Source organism: Megalobrama amblycephala, linkage group LG17 (genome assembly GCF_018812025.1).
Source record: "Megalobrama amblycephala isolate DHTTF-2021 linkage group LG17, ASM1881202v1, whole genome shotgun sequence".
Taxonomy (NCBI): Eukaryota; Metazoa; Chordata; class Actinopteri; order Cypriniformes; family Xenocyprididae; genus Megalobrama; species Megalobrama amblycephala.
This window is the reverse complement of record NC_063060.1, coordinates 28323402-28341898: the sequence shown is the minus strand read 5'-3', so window position 1 is coordinate 28341898 and position 18497 is coordinate 28323402. Positions and strand designations below refer to the sequence as shown.

The 18497-nt window shown below is 37.9% G+C and overlaps 1 protein-coding gene across 1 annotated transcript in view; it reads right to left on the bottom strand.

The window, feature by feature from the left end:
- Nucleotides 1–14611: 14611 nt before the first annotated feature.
- Nucleotides 14612–18497, bottom strand: part of col11a1b (collagen, type XI, alpha 1b) — a 91844-nt gene continuing 87958 nt past the window's right edge. Inside the window, exons 65-67 of the mRNA XM_048164547.1 lie at nt 18331–18399; nt 17019–17252; nt 14612–16397 (exon numbers count right to left, since the gene is read on the bottom strand). Coding sequence (XP_048020504.1) covers nt 16251–16397; nt 17019–17252; nt 18331–18399 — 450 coding nt within the window. The 3' untranslated portion in view covers nt 14612–16250. The remainder of the gene's footprint in view (nt 16398–17018; nt 17253–18330; nt 18400–18497) is intronic.

The window sequence follows — 18497 nt, the reverse complement described above, 5'->3', positions numbered from 1 at the left end:
AGACTGTGGAGTAAAAGTTAGGCCTATATTATTTTGAAGTAAAAAGATAAAATGAGACCCTTTGGGTAAGATGACTCCCCACAATACATACCTTCAAAAACCAAGATAACAAGCATCTCTGCACATTATCTATAGACACAGAACTGCATATGCTAAAATTACCTCATCAGAAGTTAGAGCATAAACTTCACTGCACCTCTGTATTCTCAATTAGTTGCTTGGCAACATGTGTGGTTAGCCTGTCCTTTTTTTAGAGGTATAGGCTTCTCTCTTTATTTGTTCCTCAAAAGAGAAAGTCTTTTGTTTACTTTAGTGTCATATCTGTTTAATCAATGTCAGTGAAATGGCATTTATTTGAAGAAATTTCAAAATTAAACCACCACTGAAATCTGACAGCACCAGCTGGGGCCAGAAACCAACATGTCCTTCAACCAATACGCCTATATAGGTCGTTTGTCACTTCAATGAAATACGACCCATAGGAGCGTTTACTAAAGTTGCGCCCCTATCGATAACAGAACACTTTCATTTTAATGCATTGTTCCCTTTTATCTGAGTCTTATTTCGGGTTTTGCGTAGCGTTTCAGTTGTTGCAATAACAATATGCAATCATGTGATCATACGATCGTGGGTTCGATCCCAGGGAACGCATGTGCTCATAAAGTGTATATGCACTATAAATCACTAAGGGTAGGTTTAGGGGTGGGGTGGGTGTAGTTGTTAATAAAAAAAAGATTTAAAAATGATTTTGGTAAATGTAAATAGGAGAAATGGTGTAAAAAGTCCTCACATCGCATTTAAATGAACACGCATTTTGATTGGTAACGACAGTCATACGTCATTTCATGACGACAGACGTAACACGACACTGTCATTATTTTTAAGCCAGCTAGAGGGCGCATGACTTTAAAACGTAAATATAGGTCGTAATAAGGTGCTCGAAAAACGACCTATAGGGTCGTTTTTTTTTTTGGAGGACAGTCTCCCAGAAACAGATGTCAGGGTTAGCCATGTTAGGTATCCTTTTCACATTTAAGCTGGATTAATTAATTTAGCAGTGTGTAATGGCAAATGTTACCCAAAGTGATTATACGTATATACACTGATCAGGCATAACATTATGACCACTGACAGGTGAAGTGAATAACACTGATTATCTCTTCATCACGGCAACTGTTAGTGGGTGGGATATATTAAGCAGCAAGTGAATATTTTGTCCTCAAAGTTGATGTGTTAGAAACAGGAAAAATGGGCAAACATAAAGATTTGAGCAAGTTTGACGAGGGCTAGACAACTGGGTCAGAACATTTCCAAAGCTGCAGCTCTTGTGGGGTGTTCCTGGTCTGCAGTGGTCAGTATCTATCAAAAGTGGTCCAAGGAAGGAACAGTGTTGAACTAGCGACAGGGTCATGGGTGGCCAAGGCTCATTGATGCATGTGGGGAGCGAAGGCTGGCCCGTGTGGTCCGATCCAACAGACGATCTACTGTATGTTACTGCTGGTTCTGATAGAAAGGTGTCAGAATACACAGTGCATTGCTGTTTGTTGTATGGGGCTGCATAGCTGCAGACCAGTGCTGACCCCTGTCCACCGCCGAAAGTGCCAACAGTGGGCATGTGAGCATCATAACTGGACCACGGAGCAATGGAAGAAGGTGGCCTGGTCTGATGAATCACGTTTTCTTTTACATCACATGGATGGCCGGGTGCGTGTGCGTCGCTTACCTGGGGAACACATGGCACCAGGATGCCCTATGGGAAGAGGGCAAGTCGGCAGAGGCAGTGTAATGCTTTGGGCAATGCTCTGCTGGGAAACCTTGGGTCCTGCCATCCGAGTGGATGTTACTTTGACACGTACCACCTACCTAAGCATTGTTGCAGATCATGTACACTCTTTCATGTAAACCGTATTCCCTGGTGACTGTGGCCTCTTTCAGCAGGATAATGCACCTTGCCACAAATCAAAAATGGTTCAGGAATGGTTTGAGGAGCACAACAACGAGTTTAAGGTGTTGACTTGGCCTCCAAATTCCCCAAATCTCAATCCAATCGAGCATCTGTGGGATGTGCTGAACAAACAAGTCTGATCCATGGAGGCCCCACCTCGCAGCTTACAGGACTTAAAGGATCTGCTGCTAACATGTTGGTGCCAGATACCACAGCACACCTTCAGGGGTCAGGGCAGTTTTGGCAGCAAAAGGGGGACCAATACAATATTAGCAAGGTGGTCATAATGTTATGCCTCATCGGTGTATAGTATATGCAAGTGCGATCTCACGGCAATTCGTATGTATTTTACGAGGTGTCTAATTTGTACAAATTCAAACGACCTCACTCGTATGAGATAGCGTTGTATATGCAGCAATAAAACACATCAAAGTCCTTTTAAATGGTTAATGTTGTCTAGCTATGAGTATATTTTAAAACTCTGTTCTCCTTTATTGCAGAATTAAGCTGCAGGAGTCACCTTGGTCTTTCCAGGAGGTGCCCACCCCTCGAGAACGCATCAGTCTAGCTATGTATCAAACCTCAAGGCAGCTGCAGACAGACATCTCAGGGACTGTCTTTATACCGCAAGCCAACATGTGTCAACCATAGAAAGAGAGAGAAAAAAAATCAATAACCATGCCCCAATGAGCAGTTATCTTTCTCATTATCCTATGTATATACAATGGGCAGATTTTTCAACACTAAGATGAAGAAGGGATGAAATATGAACTACACAAAGGATAATGTACAGTCAGCCAGTCATTTTTGCAAAAAGAACCTAGTCAGAATGAGTATTATTTTGAGTAAAGTACGATTGATTGTACATCATCCCGCTTATTACTGTTCAAATATTGATCTGATTTGAAATTATTATATAATTGTACATGCAGGCATATCTTAAAGCTTCTGCTAATAAACTACAAAATACAAAACAATGAACAAGGGGAAAAAAATGCAACAATAGTATTAAAACGGAAGACATTTTCACTACAATCGAAAACTGTCACTGAGAAACTAGATGGCAGCAGCTGTTTGTATGAAACAAGAGCAAGTTTGCGGTGTGAGACATGAAAGTAGTGCCAGTTTTAATTACCCAGATCAGCGTTGCCATGGACGACTGTGATATCAGGAAATGCATGGTGCGATTGACCAATCAGAATTAAGTAAAACAAGAATTTTACTTTGGGCGTAAGGTCAGCATGAAATGGAAGTGATAGTCTTTTAATGTACTGTACTGTATATTATCGAAAAAGGAAAAAATGTAGGGCAGGACTTGATTTGTCCATTGGGAATTGATTGGATGGTTGTGGTTTGCATGTGTGTGTGATGTCATGTGAGTGACGGGTTGTCCCGCCTTCACGCCAATAAACACGTCATCAGAGAAGAGAAGAGATGAAAGTGTTTTCTCAACATTTCAACATCACCTACTGATGAAAACATCAATTTTTATTTGAAATATCACTCAGAGGGCTATGTCTTTGGGAAGCTTTTTCAAACACATTAAAATGTACAAATTCATGTAATGAGATGATTCCCAATTTTTTTTCAGCCGATTCACCTAATATATTTACTTAAAAGTACCCCCTTGGTTATTTGTCACATGATATGCAGGTAAACAAATAAAATATTTCATATTTTTTAGTAAGTGTTTGATTTTGATTGTTGTGGTTTTAAAATGATTTTTTTTTTATTTGACATTTTTATGATTTAATTCATTATTAGCGTTTTATTAAACTCACAAATCCCCTGCAGTTCCTTCACGAACACTGGGAAACCTTGACGTTTAATGTAATTCATGTTGTTAATAATAACAAATGGAATATATATATATATATATATATATATATATATATATATATATATATATATATATATATATATATATATATATTTTTTTTTTTTTTCTTTATTTATTTTTTTTTTCTTTGTATTTTATATTAATATGGTACAACCCTATTCAAATCAATGTAATAAACTAGTTAGGTCAAAAGTAATCTAAAAGTAATCAAAAAGTAGTCCGATTATATTACATAAATGTGTAGTGTAATGGATCACATTACCACTGTAACTACAATTTTTGTCATGTAATTTGGAATCAGTAATGGACTACAACTTGTAAGTAATCTACCCAGCACTGAATCCCAGCTATTGAATGAGATAAAAGTCCTGATGGTGTTTCACAGTGTGCTGAATAAATAGTCTCCTCTGACACTTGTTTGATTTCAAGAGCTGTGCTGAGGTCACATATGTGCGAGCGCAGGACATTTGGTTTCCTCAACAGGTCTTCACTAATGGCCTGGTTGCCTTTGATTACGATTCATGTTGTAGTGGCCTCGGAAAAGCACAAAAAAGTTTTAAATTAAAAGAGACTGCGTGAATAAAAGAGTGAGAAAAGCAGAGAGAAAGAAGCTGCTGCACGCTGAGACACTGACCCAGCAGGTTGCAATGTACATCGCCTGAATCACTCTAACACATTAACTCTGGGCACGTTTGTGTCTGGCAGCTGGCCACAGATGCTGCCTGCTAGAGCTCTGAATGAAAGGTGTTCCCAACAGGAGTGGGACGCCAGCCACATACACAGGCACTAAAAATACACACACACAAAACACACAAAACAGAACATTTACGAACAGACGTTATTCATGGGCTGGAGCGGCTCACCAGTCATTATTCAGACAGGAGCTGTCTCAATAAAGGCAAATAAGCTTTGCTGATTTATTTTGGACACTTAGGCACATCAAACATGGAGAATGCAGGAAAGCCAAAGATAATGGACTTTCTGCTCATAGAACATTTGGCTATAAATCCATTTTCATTTTCATATTATGACCGCTGCTTTTCTCCCAGTAAAGCTTTGTATATTCTATGCTGTATTTAGTGTAATCCACATGGTATTATTGTACCCGTCAATCCCCAAGAAAGAATACAAAATAAGATTTTTTTAAAGAATTAATAGGCAGGATGAACACAAGCAAGATTTAAGCCTCTGCCAGAAGTTTGTGTCCTGTGAAATGAGCTAACTGTAAAATATACCAACCATGACTAGAAAATGTAATGATGATTAAACAAGTTCCAGATCTGGATAAGAGCAATGACTCACAGAGGACAAATAAACAAATAGTTGCTCATCATTTGAGCATTTCTCCTCCTCTAAATCTGTCATCCTCCGTTTCGATCAATCTGTTTGTCTATATTGCCTCTGATCATTGTGCTAAAGTTAATTAAATATTCATAAGCATATTTCTTTTTGGTTGTTAGTGGTTACTTTACATGCATAATAAGTGCATCCTTAACAATTAAATAAAGTACTTTCTGTTCATCAAAAAATCCTGAAAAAAAGTATCATGGTTTCCACAGAAATATTAAGCAGCAAATCAGCATATTAGAATGATTTCTGAAAGGGATAGTTCACCCAAAAATGAAAATTTGATGTTTATCTACTTACCCCCAGCGCATCCAAGATGTAGGTGACTTTGTTTCTTCAGTAGAACACAAATGATGATTTTTAACTCCAACCGTTGCCGTCTGTCAGTCAAATAATGCGAGTGGATGGGAACTTCTACTATAAGAGTAAATAAAACTTGCATAGACAAGTCCAAATTAAACCCTGCGGATCGTGACGACACATTGATGTCCTAAGACACGAAACGATCGGTTTGTGCGATAAACCGAACAGTATTTATATCATTTTTTAACTCTAATACACCACTATGTCCAACCGCGTTCAGTTAGTGAGGTCTGATCGCGCTCTGACAGCGGCAGTAATGTCTCGCGCATATACTTCAATGAGTGCTAGACATCGCTGCCGCTGTCAGAGCGCGATCAGACCTCACTAAGCGAGTGCTGAACGCGGTTGGACATAGTGGTGTATTAGAGTTAAAAAATGATATAAATACTGTTCGGTTTATCGCACAAACCGATCGTTTCTTGTCTTAGGACAACAATGTGTCGTCACGATCCGCAGGGTTTAATTTGGACTTGTCTATGCAAGTTTTATTTACTCTTATAGTAGAAGTTCCCATCCACTCGCATTATTTGACTGACAGACGGCAACGGTTGGAGTTAAAAATCATCATTTGTGTTCTACTGAAGAAACAAAGTCACCTACATCTTGGATGCGCTGGGGGGTAAGTAGATAAACATCAAATTTTCATTTTTGGGTGAACTATCCCTTGAAGGATAATGATACACTGAAGTTTGGAGTAATGATGCTGGAAATTCAGCTTTGCCATCACAGGAATAAAATACCTTTTAAATATATTAACATAGAAAACAGTCATTTTAAATTGTAGTAATATTTTTTTTTATTTTTTTTATTAAATTAATGCAGCCTTCGTGAGCTTAAGAGACTTTTTTGAAAAACATAAAAAAATCGTACTGACCCCAAACTTCTGAATGGTAGTGTATCTTTGAGCAAGGTGCATCAATTTGAGACGAATTGTAAAATAACACACTTATACAGCCTCATCACATAGCAGGTCCATTGAAAACTACGGTATTTTTCAGTATTCTACAACAGTATTCTGATGTTTAGAATATCTGCTGGTAATCACAGCCTTGTTGATGTTCAGACTAAAAGTGTGATATTGATTCCTTAGAACATTTCAATAAACAAGACAACAAACTTAATACTGAGTAACTATTTATCATTTTAGACACAATATTGCCAGTCTCTATCTGGTGTAACTATCCAAAGAAATACTGTAGATTGTGAATGTAGTCATGAGACCAAGAAGGTTGCTTTAGTTGTGACTGTTCATACACAATGGAATTAAGTTGTCTTATTGCTTTTATAAAACAGTTACTACATATTAAAATATTAAACAGTATTTTTATTAAAACTTTAAGTAAGCAAATTCCCTACTAAATTGTGTAACCAGTATGGTTCTACTGAGTACGTTAGGCCTCATATAGATTTATTGCACTGGCTCAAGGAGAAAGACTTCTGAGAGTTGAATCTTTGAGGACATTGAGAATCACCTTTAATGAAGTGATCAAGTACCTTTGAAGTTTGGAAGGAATGAATAATGCAATAAAGGCATTTCAAGGCAATAATTCACAAGTAGCTGTTAGGACCTTTGATGTGACATCCTTCTGTATTAAACTTCAGCATTCTGATTACTAGGACTGTGTGGCGTACATTGATGCTTCTTTTAGAGTGTCTAAACAGCTCAAGAGGATGATTGGGGCTTTTGGCTCATCATGCATTAGTGCTAGCTAGAAGTACTTTTTCCATGAGCAACAACAGTTGGCTATACTGATCTGGTCTGGGTTTCTTGAAACTTCTTAACATTATGTCATTCATAAGTTATACCTTAAGCTGTACCTTAACATTAATTTGTGTTCTTACCTGAAGTATACCTTCTGTAAGTCATATGTTCATAAGGTTGGTCTGGACCAGTCTTAGCTATACCTTATCACTGTTGACAGTTCACTCTGCTAGTGGCCACCACTGTACAAATAGCTTCCTTACATCTCAGTCTATACGAATATAATTCTGAAGTTGTAATACACCCATTGTTCAATTAGGCTAACTGAAGTGTTTTCATGCAAAGAATAAAATTGTCATTGCATTAATGGTTGTTAGCTTTTTTAGTTATATTATCCAAAGGTTTATCAACTGGCAAACCATTAGGCAGTAAGGGCTTAGGAGTATATTTAAAGGGAATGATTGTGGTGGGGAGTTTGGTCAAACTATGGCAGTGATATAGCAAATAGTTGTGCTAAATTAAAGAGAGTGCTGTCTGCGGAGCCATTTAGTGAATGTGCACTATTTTGTGCACTCTTTCTGTCTTTTTTCTCTGCCATAGTAGCTGTTGATTATGTTTCACATGTTGCACTTTTATTGAGTGGGTCATCCAATAACAGATTTACACCAATAATGTGATGCGGCTGTTGGGCAATCAACCCTGGTTGTGGAGTAAATGAATACACTATGGCAAATATGATAATATAAATGACCCTTTCAATAGCCAGTGAAGGCATACTGCAAGTTAATGTAGCGGGTTGAGGCATGATACATTTGGGCATGAGGTTTGCTGGGTTCATGCACTCATTTCAAAATTATATAAATTTTGGTTATTTTTATAAGAGCCCATGAGTCCTGATTAATGCAATTTCAACTATTTATGTAGTGCTTCTTTTATAAAGAACATTGCTTTCTCACATAATGCAGTGAAGCAGCCCCTGCATGGAGTGAATAATTGATTCTCGAGCCATCAGTACAACCAATTCAGCACCACCGCCATGGACAGCACCTGTATACCTTAAGCAACATTTTAAGGTATAGTTCAGGGAACACGCCTATAGAAAAGGTATACCTTTAGCTAAGGTATACCTTTAGAGACTTTGTAGCGTGCTAAGAGACAACGTTATTGTCTCTTAACAGTTCATGCATTCATGACCTTGAGGCTAGATTATTGTAATGCTCTACTGGGTGGTTGCCCTGCATGCCTAATAAACAAACTCCAGCTCGTCCAAAATGCAGCAGCTAGAATTCTTACTAGAACCAGGAAGTATGACAATATTAGCCCGGTTCTGTCAACACTGCAATGGCTCCCTATTAAACATCATATAAATTTTAAAATCTTGCTAATTACTTACAAAGCACTAAATGGTTTAGAACCTCAGTACTTGAGTGAGCTCATAATACATTATAGTCTTTCATGTCTATTGCGATCTCAAAATTCTGGCCAGTTGATAATACCTAGAATATCAAAATCAACTGCAGACGGTAGATCCTTTACCTATTTAGCACCTAAACTTTTCACATAACATTATCTACATGTAAATTGTTAGCCTGAATAAATTAGGTCAGCCGGAACCGGGAACACTTCCCATAACACCTTATGTACTCGCTACATCATAAGAAGAATGGAGTTTATGCTAATATTAGTATCGCTCTGTTTATCCCAAGGTTTACCGTAGTGTGCCAGATCCAGGCCATATCCAGATGAAATGAAGGACCTGTGCCTAGACACAACGACAACGCAGCCTGAAGTGTTAACTAAACTATCCTCTGCGAAGGCCTCCTTCCCTTTCCTTTCCCTATGCATAGATAAAACATTATCAAAATGATTTCAGTTCGCATGGATCTGCGGAAACGTCTAATGATTCTGTATTATGCGGACCAGACAAGTAATTTGGCTATGTCACTTTGTAAAGAAAGACTAAGCGTCTGCACACATACACATTCAAATGCGCATACCTATAGACTAAACCCATAAATGAACGGCAAAACCGCATTAAAAGTCTTCTGTTTTCAGTTAAAAATGTGTCATTTAAGTGGCCCCTAAATTAATAATTGACGATTTTTACAATAGTAATGATTCAATCAAAAACGTACTTTAGAGTGATAACAACATTTTCCTAGAGCTGCTGTAGAGCCGAACCTCTCCATGCAGGCTGGCAGTTGCATTTCTGCCACCCCTAACCAAAAAAATTACAGGGGGGTAGAAATAAATGAAGATCCACTTTTAAATAGTTTTATGCCGTAGTGCCGTATTACAATGAATGATCTAGAAGGATGGATTTCTGGATGTTTGGTGAATGGCCACTCTATTCCAACAAGGTAAACCGCACTCCCCTGATGTCAAGAGGCTCACTGGCGACTGACGCTAGAGACTGCAGTCTTTAGTGTCCTTGATAGCGGGCCTGCCTTCCATGATAGGGACTTTGGTTAGAGTCCCGCTCGGAGCGGGGGAGTAGAACTGGAGGGGTTACACTGTCGGGTGTCGATTTGGGCTGGAATATTGGGAAGTGAGATGGAAGGTTCCTTTAAGGTCTCTGAGGGTCTCTATCTTTTGCAAGATATGTGGAGTTTGACTGCTTTACTTATTTCAAGTGTTTTATTGCATGTTTGTAGTTAAATGTTTGCTTTCCGATTTTTGTCATTATAAGATACAAAATAGGTAGCATGAATCACATCACTCTGAGCACATCAATGTGTGTTTTTTTTTTTTTTTTTAGAAGAAGGATGACCTCAAATTATTCAAATTCAGTTACACCCCAAACCATCAATCAAAGAGCAGAAAGCAAAATAGAAAAACCTAAAGCTGATCCAATGCCAGGTCCTTGAATGTATGTCTGTAATTAAATTACTGTTAGTTATTCCAAATACAGTTTAAATTCAGAGCGGCTGTGTATACTGTACTGACTCCTGATTGATGACCACCGTCATCAAAGCCCTGACCCCTTTTCAGACACATATGAAGTGGTATACAGGGTTCCCAACCATCACACTTTCCAGTCGTTCATAAGTATTTTTAAAAATAATTTTATTGAGATTACTGTGGAGAATTTTCATTTGTATGTACCAGTTAGGAATTAAAGTAGTCTTGTAACATTCCATTCCATTTAAATTCCTGGAAATGATGGTAAATTTCCCTGATATTTCCAGGGTTTCTATCATATTATACAGTGGGTACGGAAAGTAGTCATACCCCCTTAAATTTTTCACTCTTTGTTATATTGCAGCCATTTGCTAAAATCATTTAAGTTCTTTTTTTTTCCTCATTAATGTACACCCAGCACCCCATATTGACAGAAAAACACAGAATTGTTGACATTTTTGCAGATTTATTAAAAAAGAAAAACTGAAAAATCACATGGTCCTAAGTATTCAGACCCTTTGCTCAGTATTTAGTAGAAGCACCCTTTTGATCTAATACAGCCATGAGTCTTTTTGGGAAAGATGCAACAAGTTTTTCACACCTGGTTTTGGGGATCCTCTGCCATTCCTCCTTGCAGATCCTCTCCAGTTCTGTCAGGTTGGATGGTAAACGTTGGTGGACAGCCATTTTTAGGTCTCTCCAGAGATGCTCAATTGGGTTTAAGTCAGGGCTCTGGCTGGGCCATGGTGTTGTGAAGCTACTCCTTCGTTATTTTAGCTGTGTGCTTAGGGTCATTGTCTTGTTGGAAGGTAAACCTTCGGCCCAGTCTGAGGTCCTGAGCACTCTGGAGAAGGTTTTTGTCCAGGATATCCCTGTACTTGGCCGCATTCATCTTTCCCTCGATTGCAACCAGTCATCCTGTCCCTGCAGCTGAAAAACACCCCCACAGCATGATGCTGCCACCACCATGCTTCACTATTGGGACTGTATTGGACAGGTGATGAGCAGTGCCTGGTTTTCTCCACACATACCACTTAGAATTAAGGCCAAAAAGTTCTATCTTGGTCTCATCAGACCAGAGAATCTTATTTCTCACCATCTTGGAGTCCTTCAGGTGTTTTATAGTGGGCTTTCATGTGTCTTGCACTGAGGAGAGGCTTCCGTCGGGCCACTCTGCCATAAAGCCTCGACTGGTGGAGGGCTGCAGTGATGGTTGACTTTCTACAACTTTCTCCCATCTCCCGACTGCATCTCTGGAGCTCAGCCACAGTGATCTTTGTGTTCTTCTTTACCTCTCTCACCAAGGCTATTCTCCCCTGATAGCTCAGTTTGGCCGGATGGCCAGCTCTAGGTAGGGTTCTGGTCATCCCAAACGTCTTCCATTTAAGGATTATGGAGGCCACTGTGCTCTTAGGAACCTTAAGTGCAGCAGAATTTTTTCGTAACCATGGCCAGATCTGTGCCTTGCCACAATTCTGTCTCTGAGCTCTTCAGGCAGTTCCTTTGACCTCATGATTCTCATTTGCTCTGACATGCACTGTGAGCTGTAAGGTCTTATATAGACAGGTGTGTGGCTTTCCTAATCAAGTCCAATCAGTATAATCAAACATAGCTGGACTCAAATGAAGGTGTAGAACCATCTCAAGGATGATCAGAAGAAATGGACAGCACCTGAGTTAAATATCTGAGTGTCACAGCAAAGGGTCTGAATACTTAGGACCATGTGATATTTCAGTTTTTCTTTTTTAATAAATCTGCAAAAATGTCAACAATTCTGTTTTTCTGTCAATATGGGGTGCTGTGTGTACATTAATGAGGAAAAAAATGAACTTAAATGATTTTAGCAAATGGCTGCAATATAACAAAGAGTGAAAAATGTAAGGGGGTCTGAATACTTTCCGTACCCACTGTAAATATTTCCAATATAAAGGTAAAGTGTTATTGATGTTAAAATACCATCTGTGGGTCAATTCCATGATAAGTAAGTAGACACTGTGCATCCCGCCACTGCCGGTTGGCCCCTGATGACATTTGATTTGGCCTACCATGGCATGAGGAGAAAAATGTAGCCTATAGGGGGACAAAAATATGCCATTGAAGTATAAGTGTGCTACTATTCATTAATACTGTTAATTGTGGCAATTAATATGCAAAATCGTTGTTTTCGTCCCTGTGTAGTTGCGATACGTACAGTATATTATGCAAATGCGGGAATATTTGGAGAATATACACTGTGCTATAACTTGCCTTTTGTTTATTAAGTGAGATAAAGTCCAATCAGCAACAAACTAAACCCTGACAGGATGCAACAAATATTACAGTAATATTAATACTGAAGTATTGGGATTTTTTTAATGCTAACAATAAATGAAACGCAAGATGGTGCCAGTTGCCTTTGAAACAAGAAACAACTTTGCCATGGACAACAGTGAATATGTCTGACTACTAAATGCAGTGAATGACCAATCAGAATCACATATTATAGAGAGCCATGTAATAAACCGCATTTATCTGTTCAATTATCATGCTTAATTTAAAAACTGTTATTATTCCTTTACTACTAATAGATTTCATTTATATTTTAATCAGTAAATGTTCTGTCACATAAAATACAAATCTACTTTGCATATTTGCATAATATAAATCATACTTTATTTGTGGATTCATTTAAAAGTTCATTTAGTTTCTTAAATGTTTATGATCCTTTTATCTCTCTCTCTCTCTTTTTTAAATATCAGTTGGTGTTTTAAAAGTAACTAAAACATTAAAAGCAACAATAAAGTTTAAAACTATAAAACATTTAAAGTAAAACTGGACTAGTTAAGCAGATTACTTAATGTTTTAAAATTATGAAATCATAAATGAGGGGAACCAAGATTAACCATTATAGTTTCGCTTTTAAAGATCAAGAAGACAGAGAACTTTATTTTTATTTTTATATCACTTTGAGTGATATACAGGGATAGTCTGTCCCTTTTCTCTTTACTGTATTTGGATTTCTGTAGCCCTTTGTAATTTTGTCCTCTTTCTGAAAATAAAAACACCTCCTCTCAACCAATTGTTTCCATAATTGTGATGTATATCCTAGTGAAATGGCTTCTCGAACAAAAAATATAGGGCTGGACTTGATTTTGTCCACCAGGAATTGATTGGGTCACTGGATAATTGTGGTTCCCTTTTGAATGGAAACTCGCATTGCATACACTAGAGGGCACTATGGGGAATGCCTCTAACATGACTGGTGTCTGAAGCATGAGATTAAACACAACAATGAACTTGAAATTGGCAGGTGACAGCCTATGACGTCACTATTGAGGCGACCGTGATTATAAAAGTACATCATCCACTTCTTCTTTTCTGAGCACTCTCAGCTCGCCTGCCCTGCGTATCAGAAGCTGTTAGAGGTTATGTCCCATGCCACATAGGCCTCCTCTCTTTTAGAATTATCCTGTTGAGGCCTCCCTTCTTGAGAAACTCAAGGTTTTGGGAATACCAAGCTCTTGAGCTTTGCCTAGCTCGGGCTCTGACCACATGGAATTAATCCTGGTGTGTACCTTAGGGATGGGGACTCCTTTGAGTCTTTGACTTATGTCAGCCAATAAGGCACTCATCCCTTCAGCATGGTAAGGGTTGAATGACTTTAGATTTTTTAAAGTCAACATTTATGTGATGAAAGTCAAGTCGATTAGTCGCTGATGACGTCATTAATGGACAAATAAGGTTATACCTCTTAGGTTACAAATGTAACCATGGTTCCCTGAGAAGGGGAATGAGACACTGCGTCCCTCTGGCATGCTTCAGATATTCCTGTGCACATCTCCTTCAGACAAGAAGTGGATAACGTGTTTCAGAGGTGCCCATTTATACTGTCGCACCAGTAATGACGTCATAGGAGACGCAGTGTCTCTTTCCCCTTCTAAGGGAACAATTGTTACAAGCGTAACCTGAGACTATTGTCCCGCCCTCATGTCAGTATACAAATCATCAGAGAAAAGATGTCGCTGCTAGATGGAGGGGAAGTTATTTTGAATTAAGATTACGAGGACACATGAATTTAAAAAAAAAAGGTGCGCATGGATAAATCATTAATAATAAATACTGCGATATTCAGTAAAAAAAACCAAAAATGGTCAATTTTTATTTTCCTGTTGACAAATTTCCGAGGTATGCAGGTGCTCATAATCTTGTGTTGCTCATCAGGTGAATTACCACAGCCAGTTTCCGCTCCAGCGGGTGAATAATCACTTCTGCATGAACTGTTCAACTATAGCACCATGGCAACATCAGCTATTAAAGAAACAGCAAATCTCTCTTCTAGATTTCAGCTTTATAGCATCATTCTGTGAGATTGAAACTAAAATATTTAGTGGACGATCAACAAGACATGCCTCATAAATCAAACATGCTTTACATCCAATGACATTATGGCTTCAATGGTGTGATTGAGTGACTGGTTTTGAACTGAACTGATCAATCTTTGTTGTTTTGAGCAAAACTGAAACAGTAGATTATCTACTTGAAATGTAATCGATCATTTATTCCAAGTTTTACATAAATTATAAGTATGTTACACAGACGTGTAAATTCTGAGTCTATTGTCATATATTTGAAGGGTTTTCAGGGACACAGACAGAACCGTAAAAACAATGGATGCAAAAGAAAGATAAAGCAATCAAAACAGCTTAAGCATTACAGAACCACACAACCTGAACACATTTTACCACAGAAACTTTAAATATGAAGACAAATGAAGAATGCAATGAGCTTTTGCACATACAGCACAGGAAAAAAATCCATGACTGAGTGAATCACACAGATATGATTCATACAGAGAGTAAACAATTATCACTTTTGATACAATACTGTCCAGAATCCGTATTTAATACTGATGAAAAGCACCTCAAAATAGTTGTTTCTGTTTTGTATCTAAAAGGGTTAATCATAGCAATCACAAAATAACCAAACAAAAGTTTAACAAATAGTCTTTTTTATTTTAAAAATCCCTGTCTCAAATATATAAACTTGATTCTGTAACCAAGGCTCTGTATGTACAGGGTTGAACATCTTTGAATTGGATACGTCTTTTAAGAGATTGAGGTATACTGTCAAGAAATTCAATCTGACATCAAGTTACTTTTCATCAAGTTTCTTTAGCATTGTAAATTCACTGATTACCACAGCATCATTGCTACCACTTGAGAACAAAAGAAAGCTATTGGAAATCTGCAGACCTCAGGAAGACAGCGAGATAACTCATGTTCAGGTAATCCTTCACTACTTTAGACATGCCCGTATATTCCTGGATAAAATGAACACTCTGAGTGCTTAAAATTGGTCAATATTTACAAAATGGATACTTTATAATTACAAATTTGGATGGTTTGTAATGCTGACTTTATTTTATAGTTGGCAGGGACACTTTAATGATTGACATCTTTAAAATTCTGTTGCACTGTTGGTTTTTAAACAAGAAAAAAACATGAGAAAAACTCTTTATGGTTATCAATATTTCATCAAATCAATTTTGATACACATGCAAGACTTAAAGGCAATTGAGAAAGAACAGTATTGTACAAAATAATAATTACAGTATTACCAAAAAATGCACTTTCAATAGCACCTTAAGTGTTTGGGTGTTTACAACAAGAGCACACCACTGTGGTTGTCTTTCTCTGAGCAGCACCTGGAGGAGGATCCATAAAGGATACTGGGGAAATGAGTTGGAGCGGGATTGGGAATAGATTGGATAAGAGTATGGGGAAGGACTGAGATCAAGCATGAATGGTGCTGGGATTAAGGTTGGAATGGGACAAAACAATACAAGGATTAAGATGAGTTTGGAAATGGGAAAAGATTCCTACAGGCTCTAGGCTGGGTAGAGTGGTGAGATGATAAAGGAATGGGTCCTCCTCTTTCTCCTGAAAGTGCGCCATTGTCCACCAGGTAGTTCATGTCCTCTCTCTCTGTTTTATTTCAATTGCAGGTTTTCAGTCATGTGACTGGGATCCCACCGGGGCGATGAATATTCCATTTCAGATTACACAGTGCGGGTGCTGGTGTGTGTGTTTGTGGCGCAAGGAGGGGGCGGGTTGGGGGTCTCTTGGCTGGCCACACTCCTTGACCTTTGCCATAAAGGTAGAGGGGGGTGTCCTTTAGCCAAGGAAGCAGACAGGGCCTACTTCAAATCCAAACCTTTGACTGGATTCCCCAAAGTCATTCAACATGACATCGATGATGGGCACCTGGTCGATGCGAGGAGTGTTAATTTCCATCACAGATTTAGAATATCCCTGCTTCAGCTGAAACAGAAAGAGATTAATTGTATGTTATTACTGCAAACTGTTTTAAGCAGCATTATACAACCTGTGGCAGAGACAGAGGGGTGTCCGGGGTGGCACTAGGCACCACCCACCATCTGACTGGCCACCCCAGGTGCCACGGTAAAATTGAATTCTCTCTATTTGGAGTAAGTTTAAGGTTTACCATCAGGATTAGGTTTTCTGAACAACTTTTACGAATGTCACTATGTAAACATTATCTTTTGCTCCATTAACAGACATAATTAGGAGAAATAAGAGTTTGAAATTTAGCCAATAAGAGTTTGAAATTTACTATCTGTGCTAGTAATACACGCAGTGCAGTCACGGTATTGTAAGTAAGTTATAGTCAGTGTCGTAGAAAGAATTCTTGCTCATGTTATATTGCTTAATTAACATATACAGTAAGGAAACATGATATATCGGTACCATACTGGTTATCAACCGAAATTATAGATTTGTTTTTACATTTATCAGTATCGGCCAAAAGACCTGAACCAGGGAAAAAAGTGGTTTATTGGTTTATCGTATCATCCACATTTTTAATAAGGGAGCATCCCTAATATACAGCATGACCAGCAAACAGATCAACAGCACTCTTACCGAGCAGCCATCTGAAAGAGCCTTGATGAAGGGGTTGTTGTCATAGGACATTTCCTCATCATTAGAGCCCAGGAAGCGCAGCGCCTTGTTATAGTTGTCAGCCTTGGCATCATACCAGGCCACAGACTGATGGCATATGTATGTGAAGTTCTGCCGGGCAGAAGAGCTGAGCAACTTGAGGAATGTCATCTGGACTGAGTTTATCGAGCCCTCCTCAATATCCACATAAGACAGCTGAGACACAAGGAATACAGGGATGAAACATCTGACCGAAAGAAGAACTTTCAATTTTTGATTTAGTATTGTAGGGATGAAAATCGATGGAAATTTTCTGGTACCTTTCTCCAATTAACAATTCTTTTAGTACTTTTTAGAAAGCATCTTTAAATAATTAGTTCTAATATAAAAATACTGGAGCTGCACGACTCTGAATAAATTGAGAATCACAATTGTTTTGTTTCAAATACAGATCATTATTATCCCACGATTCTGAACAAAATAACATAATTTACTAGAGGTTCTGACAAAATGTTAATTGCTGCAGTCTATTTAAAATGTTTAATCAATCTGAATTATTTAATAAAAACCTCGGTTCGAATGAAGGAATGAATGAATGATTCAATGACTCACTCCTAAATACTTGTTTCATTGCTGGATGAATCAGCATTTTTAAACAAATCTCTTTAATGAATGATTCAATGACAAATAAATATAACAGTCATCTGGTCTAAAGATGTAATGATATAATCGTTATTTGAAGCACCAAGTTACTTTCGAAAGGTGATTTGCTCTATTTTGTTCACTTCCATAGACATCAATGTTTTATTCCAAACTATAACCCAGTTCTTCTGTGATAAGAATATTTGTAACACAGGAATAATGATACTGTGTGGTTGAAAAGACTGCGAAGCTGTTTCATACCTACACATGATAAATGCTCTCTGCAGATTTGAATGTTCCAGTGTGATTTTGTCAAAGGTTTAATAGACACAGGCGAATTGTTGTCATTTAGAATCTAGATCACATGGGTGTTTTGAATTGAGATCGCAATCTTTTAAAGCTTAGCCGTCCAGCTCAAAAAAAAAAAAGAAAAAAAAGAAAAAAGAAAAAAAATCCCAAAACAATTCATTTCCAGAATTTTAAAAACAAAACAAAACAAAAAACTGAAACTTTCTGTATAAAAAAACAGTTCTTGATTCCCAACCCTAAACTACTGTCGCCTTTCAAGCAAGAGATACATTCACAACCAAATTGCTGAGCTTTGATTCAAAGTTTATGAAATTTCTAAAGGAAGAGAAAAATGGGCACTTACAATTTTTCCACGCTTGAATTCACTGAACCAAGATCCTGGGGACTCCTTTGGCCAGTTTGATATTCTAACCTGGAATAAATGGAAACTGTGATCAAATAATTCAAGATAATACAGTTCTTTATTTTTGATTTATATTACTACCAATCATGAGATTTAGCAGAGATGAG